At 40.5% G+C, this 17,052-nt stretch overlaps 1 protein-coding gene across 1 annotated transcript; it reads left to right on the top strand.

The window, feature by feature from the left end:
• The first annotated feature begins 9,151 nt into the window (after positions 1-9,151).
• On the top strand, positions 9,152-11,204 carry LOC136695066 (uncharacterized). The gene is made up of 7 exons (XM_066668877.1): positions 9,152-9,273; positions 9,688-9,807; positions 9,907-9,993; positions 10,316-10,420; positions 10,690-10,746; positions 10,824-10,937; positions 11,107-11,204. The coding sequence occupies exons 1-7, from the start codon at positions 9,243-9,245 to the stop codon at positions 11,202-11,204; spliced, it is 612 nt and encodes a 203-aa protein (XP_066524974.1). The 5' UTR covers positions 9,152-9,242.
• Positions 11,205-17,052: the final 5,848 nt, after the last annotated feature.

Below are 17,052 nucleotides of genomic sequence, written 5' to 3'. Positions count from 1 at the left end.
ACTATCTAGAGCACTCCTATGAACTGTATCTTCAGTATAGATTTTCGAGATCTTTTTAGACTGGGAATGTGAGCTATATCTGCGCACAGTTTCTCTGTGCCATCGCACGTCTTTAAACCATGTGAGTCATCAGGTTGATGGACAGTCTGTCGTTTTTGTGAAGATCTTACTGCTCCCGTTCCTGATGTGAGGTCACGGAGAACTCAGCCAGGGAAAACCCTGAGAAACTTCACAGAGCTTTCCAAGTGAGACTTGGAGTTAAAAGTGTGTTTGACTTCAAACATTGTGCCCTGAAGCGAGTTTAAGAAGCTCAGTCAGATTTAAGTGCCTATCTGCACTCAGTTCTTCACTTTCAGGAGCGGAGATACAGGCTCCTGTCACTAGACCAACTCCCCAGGGTCCAGTGAACACCACTGGTGTTGATTTAACTCCTACAGCCATCATTCCTGTCCTCTGTAGGTGTCCATCGGCCTAAATGGTAACTTCTTGTATTTCTATTGCATTTACACTGTATTTTTTCATGCATGAGTTTTCCATCCATCCATTATCTGTAACCGCTTATCCAATTTTTTAGGGTTGCGGGGGGTCCAGAGTCTACCTGGAATCATCAGGCGCAAGGCAGGAATACACCCTGGAGGGGACGCCAGTCCTTCACAGGGCTGCATGAGTTTTGTATAGGATAAATATTGTCACTATACAATGTACAACAGTGAACACACACACACACACACACACACAGGTGGCAACCTTCTCCAGCACACTGGGAGCAGCTAGGGGTTAGATGCCTTGCTCAAGCCATAGATAATACAGAGAGCGGTTAAGGGGACAGAACCGGAAACCTTCCAGTCCCAAGCCCACTTCTTTAACTATAAAGCCATGACTGCCTCCTGAGTTTTTGTCTGGTTAGCTGTTAGCTGTCCAGTATTGGCCCTGTACCTCACTTTATAACTTCAGTATGAATGGGAGGACAGTGCTGTAACATGATTGGCTAGGTGCACGTAAATGTGCTGACATCACAACTGCAAGAAATTCTTAATCAAATGTGGTTTTCATATAAAGTTATGTTTTAAATATCAAATCAGAGGCAGTTCATTTTTTATACAGAGAACACAGCAGTACACAAAGCTAAAAATGATACGTACTGACACATTTTACTATGAGCAGCTCTAAGCAAATACTCTGGGGAAGGTTTTAATCAGTTAAAGGGGATGAAGAGAAAGCCTGATATGTCATGTAGGAAAGGGTTAATTCAATTTTACTAGTCAGTTCAACTCTTTGTATTTTCCTGTAATTTATAAAATGCTTTGTTTTGATTTGACAAGATTCTTCATGAGCTGATATCTTTGAAGTGGGTTTGACATATTGTAAATACGTGGGCTTTATGGCTTTTGTAGATTTTGAAGGCTAGTCACTTATAAAAGCTGCCCAGGGAGATTAGAATCAGTAATAACTAGTGCTTTTCTTTGGGGCTTAAGGTAGAGACTCAAGGTCTTGATGGTTAAATTAGATTAAACTGTGCATCGATTTAAATGGCCTCCGCATTAATTCAAATATTTAGAATCAAGAGAAACAGCATTTCTGCTATTATTATTTATATTCTATGAATGGACCGTATGTGTATTCAAGAAACACCTCCATCTGCTTATATACAGTCCATCTTCAGAAGTAAAATGAAAATGCTTTTAAAATATATTTCAGATTTAAAAATAAATAAATAATTAAATAGACAAGCTGGCCTCATCCCATAGGTAGTGGATTTACACCACTCTGCATCACACTTGGCACGGGGCATGGTGACCTTAGGCTCAGTTAAAGCTGCTCCAGAGAAACCTCATTTGTTTCATACTTTTCTAAGGACCCTGAATGTTTGTGTCTACACAAATGTGTCTTTAATGCAACATAAAGGAGCTAAACTCTGTATTTAGAACGTCTGTCCACAAACCATTGGAAATATAATGTGTCTATGCAGAGCAAATATCCCTGAATAATGTGTCTGCTGTCAGTCATTTGTGAGCTTGTGGAGTTTTAATCCTGGAATATGGAGAGAACTGATCTCCCTAAGCTCATGATGTGGTGGCTTGCCGCCTTAAATCTGCCCTGTGATTCTCACAACTTTCTTATCCTACACACACACACACACACACACACACACACACACACACACACACACACACACGAGTCAATTTAACGAACAAAGCTCAAGGAACCAGAGAAGAGCATCACTGCTAATGAGTCATCTTTAATGAATACAGACCGCTGCTCTTCTAAAGCTGAGGCCAGGTGGAGTCAAGGGCTCAGGAAGTGGGATTAATCCTGAGGAATCAAGGCCATATTAGCTCTGTATTAGGTTCAACGACCTGAATGATGTGGAAAGCCAGGGGGCGCCGATTAGCCCCACTTTCGCTGGGAGCATTTCACTTTTTACGTCACTGTTAAGGAGGGAAGATTAAATGAAACTGCTGTGTGACTGGCAGAGGTGGACACTGACAAATTATATTAACTCCCATTATTGTAAATGAATACACTTTTCCCCAGGAGAAATACAGCTAAACTGGTGAGACACAGTAAGTAACAATGTACAATACGTTTTTAAACACCTGTGTCCACCAGTGAAAGCGTGTCTCCATTCTCCACCATGTTGTCAAATTTGATGCGAGAGTCTGAGCAGTAGGCACCAGAGGCCGAGACTGACACGTCTTCATTTGGGCAGACACGCCCCCTTCTAACACAGCTCAGCCAAGTAGGTTTTTTTAGGCTGCAACAACATTTCACTTTAAACAGTGCAGCACAAATTGAAACGGATCATTACGACCAGGACCATATAGCAACCATTCTACCAGGGCCAAATAGTAATTTCTACTCCATTTAAAGAGGAAGGAAAATTTTCACAAGCAAGAGAAATTTTGCCCCATTTGAAGTGGAATGTGTAGTTCTACCAGGGCCACATAGCAATTTCTGCTCCATTTAAGATGGAATGTGTAATTCTTCTAGGGCCACATAGTAACCTCTCTTCTGTTTAAGGTGGAATACATAATCCCACTAGGGCCACATATTATTTTCTGTTCCAATTAAGTTGGAGAGTTATGTAAGTGCCAAAGTGCAACTCTAGCACCATTTAATGTGGAATTGAATATTCTGCAAGTGACAGAACACAACTTCTGCAACATTTAATGTGGAACTGAAATTTCTGCCAAATCCAGAATGTTATTGCTGCCCTGTGCAAACTGGAATGGAAAGCTGGTAATGTCTGCATCTTTTAAAAGGAAAGAAGAGTTCTATTAAGAAGTTAACTCTACCCACACTCATGGTACAGAGTTTCTGTTGCAACCCACAGCAGATCACAACATGAAAAACTCTAAATTCAACAGTGAAAAGAAACGATAAATAACTGTATGATTAACTAGCTTGTTGCCTGACAGCTCCAATATGTAATGAGCAGGTCTGTGAGAAGGGGGTGGGTCCTGCAGATGGTCTCAGAGCAGCCAAAGCTGTCAAGTACTTCATTCCTAAGTGTAAACCTGCCTTCTGTTATATAGCAGAATAATGTATTAAATTGATTCCTGGGGGAAAATAAAAACCGTGCCAATATTAGCACAAGGAAAACAAACTGTTGGAATTAGACACTGGAGATGGGAAGACAGTTTAGAGGAGATAAATGAGATTGAAAATGGGTTGCTTTGCATAGAAAACATGGGAGTAGGCGGAGCTACTTCATACTGACACCCACCAGCAGATGCACTAGACCTGTGCCGGCTTTACTTCTGAGAGGCATTGTGCTGTTCATGTTTTCTACAGTTTTTAGTGTCAACCTACAAAGACTTTCCAACCAACAGGGTCTTGTGGGCATCACCATGTGACCACTGATGAAGGACTAGGTGACTTTGCATTTGCAAGGTGCACCAACAAAGGAAGTGTGTCTAATAATGTGGGCCGTGAGTGGACACGGTGTTTAAAAACCCCAGCAGCACTGTGTCTGATCCACTTTTAGCAGCTAACTACAGCCATGCATATTTATGAGGTTTTATTTTGGTTTAAATGCTGATTAAGGTTTGCAGATGCCAATGTCGGCCACAAGGAGAAATGCAGTTCACTACTGAGACACAGTGAAAAAAGCAAAAGTCTGCTGTGCGAGCAATGTAAATCGGCAAAGTGCAGACAGCATGGCATTGGAAGAGTGATCGACTGTTAGTTTGGCAAATTGGCCTGGGAGGATCAGGCGCAAAAGGCAAGAACCAGAATACTTCAGATTACTGAGGTTTATGCTAACAAGCTAACAAGTCCCACACATTGCCTGGAGAAAGAAAACAAAGAGGGGGATAAAAGGAAAGTTCTAGCAAAGTAGCAGAGAGCCAGATGAAACAAATTGCACACATCCAATCAGAGGTGAACATGAAACAGAGTCACATGAGAGGAATAGAGAGAGAGAGAGGGAGAGAGAGAGAGAGAGAGAGAGAGAGAGAGGGAGAGAGAGAGAGAGAAATACAGAGAGCAGGTAGACAGAACAACAGAAGCTAATCTGTTGCTTTTTGCCTGAAGTTGCACAGCAGCAAAATCCATGTGCGTCAGTGTGTGTGTGTTTGTGTGCGTGTGTGTGTGTGTGTATGTATGTATGTGTGTGTTTGTGTGTGGGCGTGGCAATTCTCCAGCGTATTGCACCAAGTGTCTGTCTGAGAGTGTTTGAAGGAAGTGAGGAAAAACGGAGAGAAGATTCTAAAGGTGTCACACTGGGTCTGCCTCAGGCTTCCAGAGCCACTTCAACGAAACGGCCCCCAGTTTGAAACAGAGCTTTGAGACCAGAAAAGAGAGAGAAAGAGAGAGAGTTCAGTGCAAAAAAAATGATCTCTGAGCAAGCATAAATACCAGAAACCTCATTAAAATATCAATTCTTTCTCATTACGAAATTAGTAAGAACATCATAAGATTATTCAACCCTTTGTCTACAGTTTGACATGCTGCATGTGGTTTAATCTAAAATCACCACCACTTCAAATCACACCAGACTTACTGGATGGAGCTCCATCACTCTAGAGCAGTGGTTCTCAAACTGTGGTATGTGTACCACTAGTGGTACGTGAAGCAGCAAAAGGTGGTAAGACAAATGACCTCAAAAAATGTACTATTTAATTAAGGAATTTATTTTTAACTGAAAAGTTTGTATGTGTATATTACATAATGTTTCACATAATGTTTTCATAATTATGCCCCAATGAAATTATTTTGTGTTGTAGAAAAATACAACATGCCACGCATCCACTGTAGTTGATTACATCTGTAAGGGAACAGCAGGGGGTTAGGACTTTTTTTTTTCAGGGAGGGAATGATTTTATTTATAAATCAGTGTAAAGAAAACCCAGTTTCATTTGCTTACTGGACGTAAGCAAAGGCCAGCCCTCCTTCACCTACTGCTACGAGTGCAGAGAGCCGCTGTGAGCACCTGCCCCAAACCCCCACCGCACTGTTTTCATCAGTACCCTAATAAAGCACTTAATTCCTTTTAAATTGACCTCTTCTCGTTTTTTACTTCTTTCAAAAACGTATTGCCCATAAACTTTATATGTTCTCATGTAAATATAACAGTATTTAAAACATTAATTTTAGGTTATTTGTATTCTCTCTATCATTTTTAGTAATTATTTTAGGTAATTTTATGTTAAGCATGCATTTCAAGTAAATAAAATGCAACAAAAACATGCAAAAATTCAAGCAAGATTGTACCTTATGCCCCCGACACAGAAGAAGAACCAGGGGAAGACATGTTTCTGTGGTAAAAAAAAACAAAACATATGTAGCTCTTGGAGGATTTGGTTTGATAATGGGTGCTACTTGGTCTTCAAAGTTTGAAAAACCACTGCTCTAAAATTTCCACTGCTCCACAGCCCACTGCTGAGGGCTGTATAATGTCTGTAGCCCAGTGGTGCCAAAATATTTTTCTGCAGTGCCACCCCCCCACTGTAGATGGGAATATATTCAAGCCCTTCCTAGTACAGCACACATATTTCCTTGGCTTTTAAACTACACTGGAATATACATTAAACATTGCAATTCAGACAAAATTGCAACTTATTATTGAACAAAAAAAAATAATGCAACAAATCACTGTCATTGCGGAATTAGTTCACGTGACATGAATTATGTCTCTCATTGGGTGTTAACTTAGAATCACGTGCAGCTGCTCTAGAGCACAATGCTTTTCTATGGAGATTATACATTGTAAGTTGTGGATATACTATTGCAATATATTCATATTTGCAGTATTCATATAAAGTAGATGAACACATTAAGATAATATCTACAAACTTTATAATATATATAGTGTATTTGCAAGATTTTTAGTTCAGTGTCTTCAAAGCTATAAGTGTCGAGTATAGGCTGCCAGTAGACTACTGATCTTCACACTCGCTTCTTGTTTTGTTTTGGAGCAGATGTGGTGTAAATGCAGCAAAGATCTAAAGCTAATCATTGTGTGACTCTGTCACAGTTTGGGTGATGATGTGTTTCAGTTACAGACCTCTCCGCAAGACAGCAGCTACACACACACACACACACACACACACACATAAATATATATATAAACACGCAAATTACAAAGCACCACAGTTTTCTCACTGCATTTTTAAACAGTAAGAAGCTTTCACATTCATGTTGACAAGCTGCTGTGTGTTACTCTCCACAACCACCGTATGCTGAGGAGTTTGGTTCTTTTTAAATATTTAAGTTAAACCTCATCAAACACAAGAGGATACCCCTGTGTATGAACACACTGTGGGGGGGGGGGGGCACAAAGGCTACATTCTCTTTACTCTCTTTTCTCTCTGTGATGTATCTTGTGCAAATGTGGACGTGTTTTCCATCAGTATGGATTACATTTAATTAAAAGAAAAAACTGTAGTAGTTTACAAACTTTCTTTGAATCATATCCCCACTGCTGTGACACATATTCACACTGGTCTCGTCATAAGATTTGACTTTCTATCTTGCTTCAAATGCGGCATGGACACAGATGTATTTTTGGTTCCTGTCCTGAGCCCCCAAAGGACTAGGAGCTTGTTAAAGCAATGCTGCTGGCCATGCCCCACCTCCCTGATGAGGAAAGGAGATGGGAAAACAGCAAGAGTTTTGACCCTGTAGGCGAGGCTCGGAGCGAAGCCCAGAGTTGCATGGACCAAGGTGGGGGCACTGGCCACATGACTCCCCTCACTCTTTGGTCAATGCCAAAGAGAAACACCTAGTGAGACCTGGCAGATATCAGGAGAGAGAGAGAGAGAGAGAGAGAGAGAGAGAGAGAGAGAGAGAGAGAGAGAGAGAGAGAGAGAGAGAGAGAGAGAGAGAGAGAGAGAGAGAGAGACTTGTGTGATTATATTGTGTTGTACTTTGCCAAAGCATGTTGAGTTTGATTTATGTTTTTCACAAGAAAATAAACACCTAAGGGCCAATTTATTTCTGCCTCCAGCATCCTCCTGCCAGGGGTGGCCTGGTCATTTCCACATAACTCTGCCCTTCAGCTCTTCGATGGGAGCCACTTTTGCCATGTCACTCCTGTATTCAGGTATCATAAGAAACACTGACCTAGCTGAGGTTAGAGAGCCCTAAAGTTTCTTGAGTGGAGTTCTGAAAACATCTGGAACCTTCTTGGTTGGTGAGTTTGGCCACTTCAGCCTGGCAACATTGGATTGAATGAATTAAAACTAATTATGCTACAGATGTAGATGATTGGCGTGCTGTTAGTTTTGCCCAGAGACTCATTTCAATACAGTGTGGTGTGTGTGACCACAATCTCACATGTAGTATATAGCAAATTACACCACACTAACCACCGGGATGAGTCATCACTGTTCCTGTGTTTCTCAGTTTGCAACTAATCACACACATTGTGGTACATGATGTTCTAGAAATGGCCTACTAATCTTGCTAAATTAAACTAAACTTTTTAATAGCTGATGTCTTTAAAAAAAAATCAGCAGCAGAAACATCAATATGTTGAAAGAATTAAATATGGATTAAGTTCCACGGGCTGCGATCAATCTGCTGAATATCATTGTTAGTTAGATTTGAAAGTTTTGTGGTTTTAGTGTCTGAGGGCAGTTGTACAAGATGTACAAGGCCATAGTAAAAGTCTTGTTTTATGTAAAACTATATATATGTGACAGATTTTCCATGTGTTATCATAGCGCAGTGTCACTCTTTAAACTGTGTAATATATACAGCATCCAGGTTTTTATCTTTACAAACAAACAGGCTTATCTTATCAGTAAACAGCGCCTCTCTCTCTCGCTCTCTCGCTCTCTGTTTAAACAGGTGTGTGATGAGGTTGGATGTCCACTAATCCCAGCAGGTAAACATAAATTGGTTCAGTCTGTTGGGATTGAACACTGCTGGGTTAAACAGCACTGTGGCCTTGTTTAATGATGTTCTTTTAATCCACAGTTTTATTGTGTGCTTATGCACATCAAACATGTTCATTCAGGGTGATTCAGAATAATTCAGCTATTTTTTTTTTATTAAATGGACATTTTAAGCTGGAAAGTATAGGCACATGGACAGTCCTGCATTTCTACAGCTCCAGGATTTTAATTAAATATATTCTCTTGTACTCCAGGCTGGCCACAAATTGAATTTGTACTTATTTCACATAAAGATGAGTCTCAGGATTCACACAAATGTGTACAAAATGAAGTTCACCTTTCTGTGATATAAAGATTATTTCGTGATGCATAACCAGCAATAAAAATGATTTACGAATTAATATTTGTCCTAAACCTAATCCTAAATGTCTGAAATTGTGCACAGGTGTGAGTGTGTGAGTGACTGAGGGAGTGTGTGAATTTGGCCACATTATTATATTTTAGCTCTTTAATGACCTGGTAGACCGGAGGATCCAGGAACATCAGGAGAAACATGTCTGAACTTATAAAACAGATCTGATTCAGGGCTACTTTATTTCCCCATCTTCCATTCCAATCACAGAGCAGGGATTTCCTTATTTGGGCATGACACCTGCTGCAGAATGTTGAGGACCCCAGTGTTCCACTGGAGTTTTATTGGTCCATATGCTCTTATGTCATAAAGCTCAAAGGGAACACAATGTGATGTCACAAAGGTGAAAGGGGAGTTAAGAGTGTGTTCCTCTGCTGATTGAGGTCAGAGTGAGTTAGAGTGCGGAAGAGTAAACACTGAGAGAAGAAAGTGAAGTAAGAGTGAGAAAAGGCTAATAAAAAGAGGGAGAACTACATTAAGTCTCCAAGATGGAGAATCTGGGAAAGCCCAAGATTCTGAGTAAGTAAAACAATAATAAAAAAAATAATAAGACTATTATTTACAGCATATGCAGAATCACAGATCACTGAATATTCAGTAGTTACTGACCAATTTACAAGAGTTCATAAATAATTCATTATACACATTGTCTTGTGGCAGAAACTGAATATTGAATGTAGTTAATTAATATTTTTATTAATGGCTAGGATAACCATGCTGTGTAATTCTGAACTAAAAAGGGAATATCAATAAACTTTGTTTGTTGTGATGTTGCTATGTGGTTGTTAAGATATCCCAGGTGTTGAATATTGGAAAACCATTCAACATGGTTAATAATGTGCTGCTATACAGTTGTTAATTTATTAAAAATAGTAATGATAATGTTTGTAAATGACAGTTAATGGCAAGGCACCTCATATGTGTATTAAACAGAGGAATCGACAAAGAACACAGCAACAGTGATGATGCTGATGATGGCAGCAGATGCACTGAGGGACCTTCATGGCTTGTGCACGAAGACGTTCATAGCGGAGAGTATGGGCAGACCTATTGGTAAGAAAGAGATGTTCCGTAATGTTCATGTAAATGTGCAAATTCTGTTTAATAACTGGCTTAATCTGTATTAATGAACATGATTATCATAATATCCAGGGAACAACGATGCTCAGAGGTTGGCAATCTGTGATCTACTGGAGATTCTGCTTCAACAGCTCCGGCCAATGAGAGACCAACCTCTGAGTGAGTAAATTATTACATGTTATTTTGCTACGTTAAATGATAGGATGGAGAGACTAGTACAGGCTAAAGTTTATGTGGTTCATAGTCTGTGGGGTTTTAGATGGAGTGGAGGGTGTAGAGAGGCAGTGGCTGTGTTATCCCAAGTGGTTACTAGAATGTAACTAAGCAGATCAGTTAAAACCAAATCTGGTAAAACCTTAGTCATTTTAAAAGATGATATTTCAGGTCAATATTCGAGGTTTCAGTATCAATATATCAGTCAACCATGAACTGTGGTAATGACCCAGCTGTAAGACTGAGGGTATTTATTCATATTAAACAGTTGAAACAATGACAAACTTGATGAGGGTGACGGACGAGGATGGAACGATTATGGATCTGCTGGAGAACCTAATCAATGAACCAAGCCCCAACAGCGAAGCTCATGGTGAGTAACCGAAACGGTTAGCATCATTAGTATCATCAAAACAGCATTTGTCATTGTGAATGATTTCATGCATTCATATTTTATAGTGCTCTTGTGCAGCTGTTCCAGAGCATCTGCATTCATTTCATTCTTGTTTCTAATGGTTATATTAAGCTGGGTGTCAGTGTCTATAATTAGTATTTACTAAAGTAGTTCAATTCTGTCATTTGAAAGTGTGTCCACACACTTTTGGGCATGTTATGTAGCTGAACACCTGCTGCTTCTTTCAGAACATGTCTCCCAAATGGAGGGGAATGAGAAGATGGGCTATCCTAAGGAATTTATCGGTGAGTGATGGAAACAACAGGAATATATGTGGAATCAAAAGTGGCTGGAAATCTGACTGTGTTTATTGATGTTAAAGGTGAGGTTCTAATGAGGATGGATGAGATTTGGCTGAGAGTGAGGGAACTTAAGAATGAGGCAGTGACCCTCTACATTAAGAAAAGGGAGGAAGACGTGGTGGAGGAAGCTGCGGGTGAGTGAGATCAATCATAAGCAACAGACAACAGACCTAGAGCAGTGAAACTCTAGGATACTGTTCAGGGGGAGATCATGAGGAGATCATGGGTTCAAATCCCGTTGAAGTATGTCATCCAGAAAGCAGTGTTACAGTGGGTGCAGTTAATCTTCATTGTTTCTTGTAGGAATGACAGAGGAGGAGAGGGATAGTATTAGGACAGAAGAAGAAAGAGAGAAAAAGGAACAACTGGGTGCTAGGAATAAACAAGAAAGAAGGAGCTAGCAGATGAGAATGGGAAGAAGGAGGGTTTCAAGATGAAGCAAAAGACCCATTTGACTCAACTGTGATCGCTGCTGAAAACAAATTTATGCACACACACACACAGAAGCATAAATAAATCATTCCAAAGCAAAGTATCTACAATCTTATATGTTTATTGAGCTGTAACATGTCTGAGGTGAAGCTCCTTTGGACATCTCAGGTCTTTATTGACGCACACTGTAAAGACAAACCCTGAGTCAGTCCAGCTCCTCCCACTGTGGACAAAGGGGTTGTACCATCTGCCCAGCAAAGCACTGACCACTCCAGCTCATCCCAGTGGTATCAGATGGAGCACCATTACTCAGGAAAACACATTTCTACATCTCAGCCCAATGCTAGAGAAGGAGATTACAACCCTTTAGCCACTTTTGGCACTGGGCATGGTGCTCTAAGGCTGATGTGCTGTTGTTCCACACGGTCCCATTTCAGAATCAAGCATGAGATATGACTTAGCTCTCCTCTTTATTCATCAATCACCCTTCAATGCCAAGCAGAGAGAGTGAAGGCTTAACATGTGACGCTGTCGTGGATATTTTTCCCACAACTACTAACGCAATGCCACTGGAACTCAACACAGGGCTGGTAGCTGGAATTTAAAGTGACCATCCGAGCTAGAATTTGCTGGCAGTGTCCCTGTAACACAGCTCCTGGGTCCATGGGTTGTGAGTTAAATCCCCACCATGGGTCACTGTCTGTACGGCAGAATGGGCAGTAGCTTAAGCAGTGGCGGATGCTGGTCTTTTAAGGAGAGGAAGCTCAATTTCGGCCTACATCATAAAATGTGTCGGTTTATTTATACGTAAATTCTACCCTCCGTTCCTTTTTAAGAAAATGATCTGTGCCCCTGTCGTACCAACAATGCGTCTTTTCCAGGGACTTGACTAGTGTCCTCTCAATGGCCAGCAGAGCTAGGCTGCTTAAACGGCCTTGGCCCATGTGAAGTGTGTCCGCCTGTGCTCCCATGGATCTTTACACCAAAGGATCGCGGATTTGCTCATTTCGCTGTCAATCAAAAAGGATTTCAGCCTCAGACAGATCATCCAATCATCATGCAGAAGCTGAGCCTCCGGGCCAGCCGAGGCCAGCCCACTGCCCCATAGACCCCCAGAGACGCGTCCGAGGGGCGGGACAAAGCCCAGCATTTATCCAATGACTCGTCTCGTTTCGCTGCACTTCGCTGCTTCTCCATTGAACTCTGTGGACGCTCTGCGTCCTCACTGTTTAAATCACTGTGAACCTGTGGGAATGATTGAGAGGAAAGCTGCGTCTTTACCAGTGATAAGAAGCTGATTCTGAACAAAAGTTGAGCGCGTTGGAGTGCATATTTATTCAATGACATGTACACACAACAGTATATATTTGATCACTTATTTTTTGACATTTTAGGGGAAGCTGAGCTTCCCTTGCAGTCTTAGAGCAATCGCCACTGAGCTTAAGGATATGTTTTTATTTAAAAGCCCTGATTCTACTTCAGAGAATGAAATTTTAAATGTGACTTGTTGTCCCCTCACTATCTCTGACTATAATGGCACAACCATTGCCCCAAAAGTTCTGGGGAAATATCGCTATCTGTGGATCTGTCCTGTCAAAATGGCACATTTGTATTGTGTCATTCAGTCTTTCATCTCAATGAGCAAGCTTGCTAGTAGGTAGCTAGGTAACCATGGATATAACAATTTGTTTCAAGAGGAGAGAACCACAGCCATCAGCAATAAGAAGTGATTCAGCTTCAGCAGCATTAGCATCGACCAGCGAGCAGTGGAAAGCTGTAGTGTCAGGTGAGTCCACAGTGACTGTGTGAAGTGGTTGGCATAATTAAATGTTAACAGTGTTTAGCTCATCAGAACCCCAATGGAAAACCAAATCCTAATCCTAACTCAAATATTAACCACAAACTTAACTCTAAACCAGAACCAGTCCAGACTTTTTCAGGGGCCCTAAGCCAAATTTGGTTAAGGGGCCCTCCTACCTGAACTCTGTGAGCCAAAATGTGACCATTTTTTGACAGTTACACCTGCTTCTCCACTAGCATTCCCCCTCCATGTTTGGCTTAAGAATAAACAGCCATATACAGGGCAATATGAGGTGTAAACAAACAATATTTATCTAAAAAACAATATATAAAGGCACCTGTAACTGCTTCACTGTTTAAGGTGCAATGAAAACATCAAATATGCTGGGGTTAGTGTGAATGTGTGAATATTGTGACCGCGTTTAAGGTGGAACTGAAACTTTGAAGAGCTCAACTTAGCATTTGCATGTAACTACATCATTTTTTGAGGTACAATGGAATAGTAAAGAACTTTTACAGCATGTACTGGTGTGTTTGGTAATGAGCACTAAACAGTATAAAAACATCAGTAGAAGTTCACTTTTCTGCTAACATAGAAATACTATGAACATCTGGACCAGTCCGTTTCATCATATCTGCACACATTTTTGGAAATCTTGCTTTGAACAAATAAACATAAATGTCATGGGGATGTTTAGAACCTGCTCTAACAGGAAATGCAGCAATCCTGAGTCACAAGTGAGAAATTCTTCATATCAAAATACAGAATGCTTTTCACCTCCTAAGTGTTGCTTGCTGAATAATACATTCTCTGGACATTCAGCATTCATGAATATGTATTTGAAATCATATTCAGATTTGTAAACAAAGTCCTAAGACTCTGATCCTAGAATTGGAGCTAGTCTGAAAAAGCTGAGCTAAAGGAAGTACAGCAGGATTCCTCAAATTCAGAGGTTTTTTGTTTTTTTTTTTTTGTGAAAAGTGTTCCCCTGACTGAGACGCTGGAGGGGACAGCCACCAGCCGCTCGCTCATTATGACTCAGCGGGACAACTCACACACACGATTAGCACGGAGACCTCAAAGAGACGAAACTAGAAGCTGGAGACATTCAGCTCCGGCTGGAAATCTCCTTCATTCATAGCAAATATAACAGTATTTCTGAATGATGTCTGCTGCAGAGGAACAGTGTTCCAATGTGAGGCCTGTGTCTAAGCCTCATTCCTTAGTTGTTTGGAGAAGTTTATGGCATTCTGAAAAATACCAAATACCGTGTTTTGTTTTGTTTTTTTGGAGAGGGAGGGTGTTTCTTTGTCTAATTTTCAGGCCAGTTTTTTTCTGGTTGGCAACAGATTTACCACACAGTGCTGTGTGAAGATGGAAAGCCAATACTACAGCTTTTTCTACACCTTCTGCTTCAACCTGCAACACACTTGAAGAAGAATACTAACTGCCCAGTTCTGCTATATTACAGTACGTAACATCTTACCCACCCAGAGAAATAGTTCAGAACAGTTCTGAGTAGTTCATAGAGGGAGGAAAGAGGGATAAAGATAGTAATAAAAGGTAGGCAGAGAGAGAGAGAGAGAGAGAGATGATTTCTTAGCACTGCCAGTGATTGAACTTGTGATCTCTGAGTATTAGAGCCCAAAATCTTCTGTAATTCATTGGATTCATATCAAAACCCTAAAACTGTGAAAGCAGCAGCTGCTCTTTACCACGTGCTAAAACTTTATGATTAATGGACCAATAATGACTTGGCATAAAACCATCTTACATTAATATCAATTAGGGGATAAGAAAGTGGTCCTTCCTCAGAACATTAGCTGCCTTTGCACAGATTCTCTTATGTCAACAGCGAGTAGCAGCAGATGATTGTTGGTCTTTGATCATTTACCTGTCTATATCATTCATCCATCAGTGTTAATAGATGTTTGATCACATATTATTTCTACTAAATAGACATTTAGATAGATATATAGAAGAGGGTTCAAGCTAGTGTGTGCTATATTGGTATATTATCATTTTTGTGTAACTTTTCTCCCATGATTTTATTTCAAGAAAACTGTGAGGAACAAAGGAAACAGAAGACATCCAGCTCATTGACTGATTGATTGATTGAGTTGTCAAATGACTGATCGACTGACTAACTAACTGATTGACTGACAAACAAATATACAGATTTATAGACTGAGTGACCTCACCATTCTAGACAATATATTCTGGTCCTGAATTTGTGTGTGTGTGTGTGTGTGAGTGTTAGTGTGTTCACGCTGGTGTGAAATGACCGCTAATTCATCTCCATGTGTGCAGGAGTACACATACGCATGATTAAGTGGCCATGCCCTATAAGAACCCGTCTCATTACATTTTCATTATCGCATTCTTGGGATTTTCAGCACTAGACCAGATTTCCCAGCTTAATAATCACACTGGAGTGACCTTATTAGCATGGACACTCACGTTTATCAAGATTTAGACCCTGAAACATTTACATTCCTCCAGGCAAAAACTGGCATCATGTGAGAAGGGTTTACGAGTTGAAGAATGAACGATATCTCCATCCATTCTGCAGCACAAATATTTTTTACAATACATGTAATATTTCTAATATGCCTCAGAAAAATGTTATTTCAGGTATTCTGGGAGAATTAGCATCAGCATAATACACAAAGACACCCCAGAATGTGATCACCCCAGAATATTACTACTTCCATTTAGAGAAAAGAAGAATGTTGAAAATTGAAATAAATATATATTTTGGGCGGCACGGTGGCGCAGTAGTGTTGCAGTCACACAGCTCCAGGGACCTGGGTGTGGGTTTGAGTCCTGCGCCGGGTGACTGTCTGTGAGGACTTTGGTGTATTCTCCCAGAGTCTGCGTGGGTTTCCTCCCACAGTCCAAAAACACATGTTGGTAGGTGGATTGGTGACTCAAAAGTGTCCATAGGTGTGAGTGTGTGTTGCCCTGTGAAGGACTGGTGCTCCCTCCAGGGTGTTTTTCTGCCTTGCACCCAGTGATTCCGGGTAGGCTCTGGACACACTGTGACCCTGAATAAGCGGTTTCAGACAATAAATAAATGATGGTTGAAGCATATTGTTACTTTGCCTGAAATTGATTAGATTACTCAGTGTTTGAAATATGGTCTTAAGGGGTCCCCTAGTGAAAAGGGTTCTTCCCAAAAACAAATTACAAAAAGCCATTAAGATAAAAAATAAAAATAAAAAATACAGGACTCTATCAAGACCTGGCATCACATCAGAAATATAATATAATAAAACAGTAAAGCCAAAAGGCACATTTATCTGAAGCTGATTAGGTTGGGCTTAAAACATGACCCACAGTAACCTGCAGGGTCTGATATCACTCTTCATTTCTTTAATTTCCAGAAGTGTTATCAAGGTCTAATTATTCAGAAGATATTTTTGAGAATATTAGACATGGTAAAATCCACTTGTAATAAAAAAGGTGAATGTCGTATTAAACCTGGTGAGTTTTCTAAGCTGCTGGCAAGAAAACATATTAAAAGTGAGGGAAAACGAACAATCACGTGAGCAAAAAGATCTCGGAACATTAGCACATTTACAATGTACATCAGCACCAAAGATATGAATAACGCTGGTACATTGTATACAGACAGATTAGTTATTTTATGATTACCAAGCTCCTGTCTACTGGTGCAAAGTTTTGCTGAATGCACTCAAACTGTCTTATTTACTTGAAAGAGATTTAAGACAAAACACTGGAAGCTGTGGTGAGGGTTTTGAGCCCTGCTGAAAAAGAAGATCCTTATAGTGTTAAGGGATAAGGGTTAGGCTTAGTGTTAGGTTTAGGATGAGGGTCATGGTTTTATGTAGGGTTGGGTTTATAGTTAAGGATGTTTTTTTCCCATTGGGAAGGCATCACTGGACCCAATTTACTGTGGCTCATACCCCCATTACAATGTTGCTGCACCTGACGGATATCCATCCATCCATCCATTATCTGTAACCGCTTATCCAATTTTAGGGTCGCGGGGG

This window comes from Hoplias malabaricus, chromosome 4 (assembly GCF_029633855.1).
Source record: "Hoplias malabaricus isolate fHopMal1 chromosome 4, fHopMal1.hap1, whole genome shotgun sequence".
In the NCBI taxonomy this organism is placed as follows: Eukaryota; Metazoa; Chordata; class Actinopteri; order Characiformes; family Erythrinidae; genus Hoplias; species Hoplias malabaricus.
The sequence above is the reverse complement of the archived record's forward strand: the minus strand, read 5'-3'. Positions and strand labels throughout refer to the sequence as shown.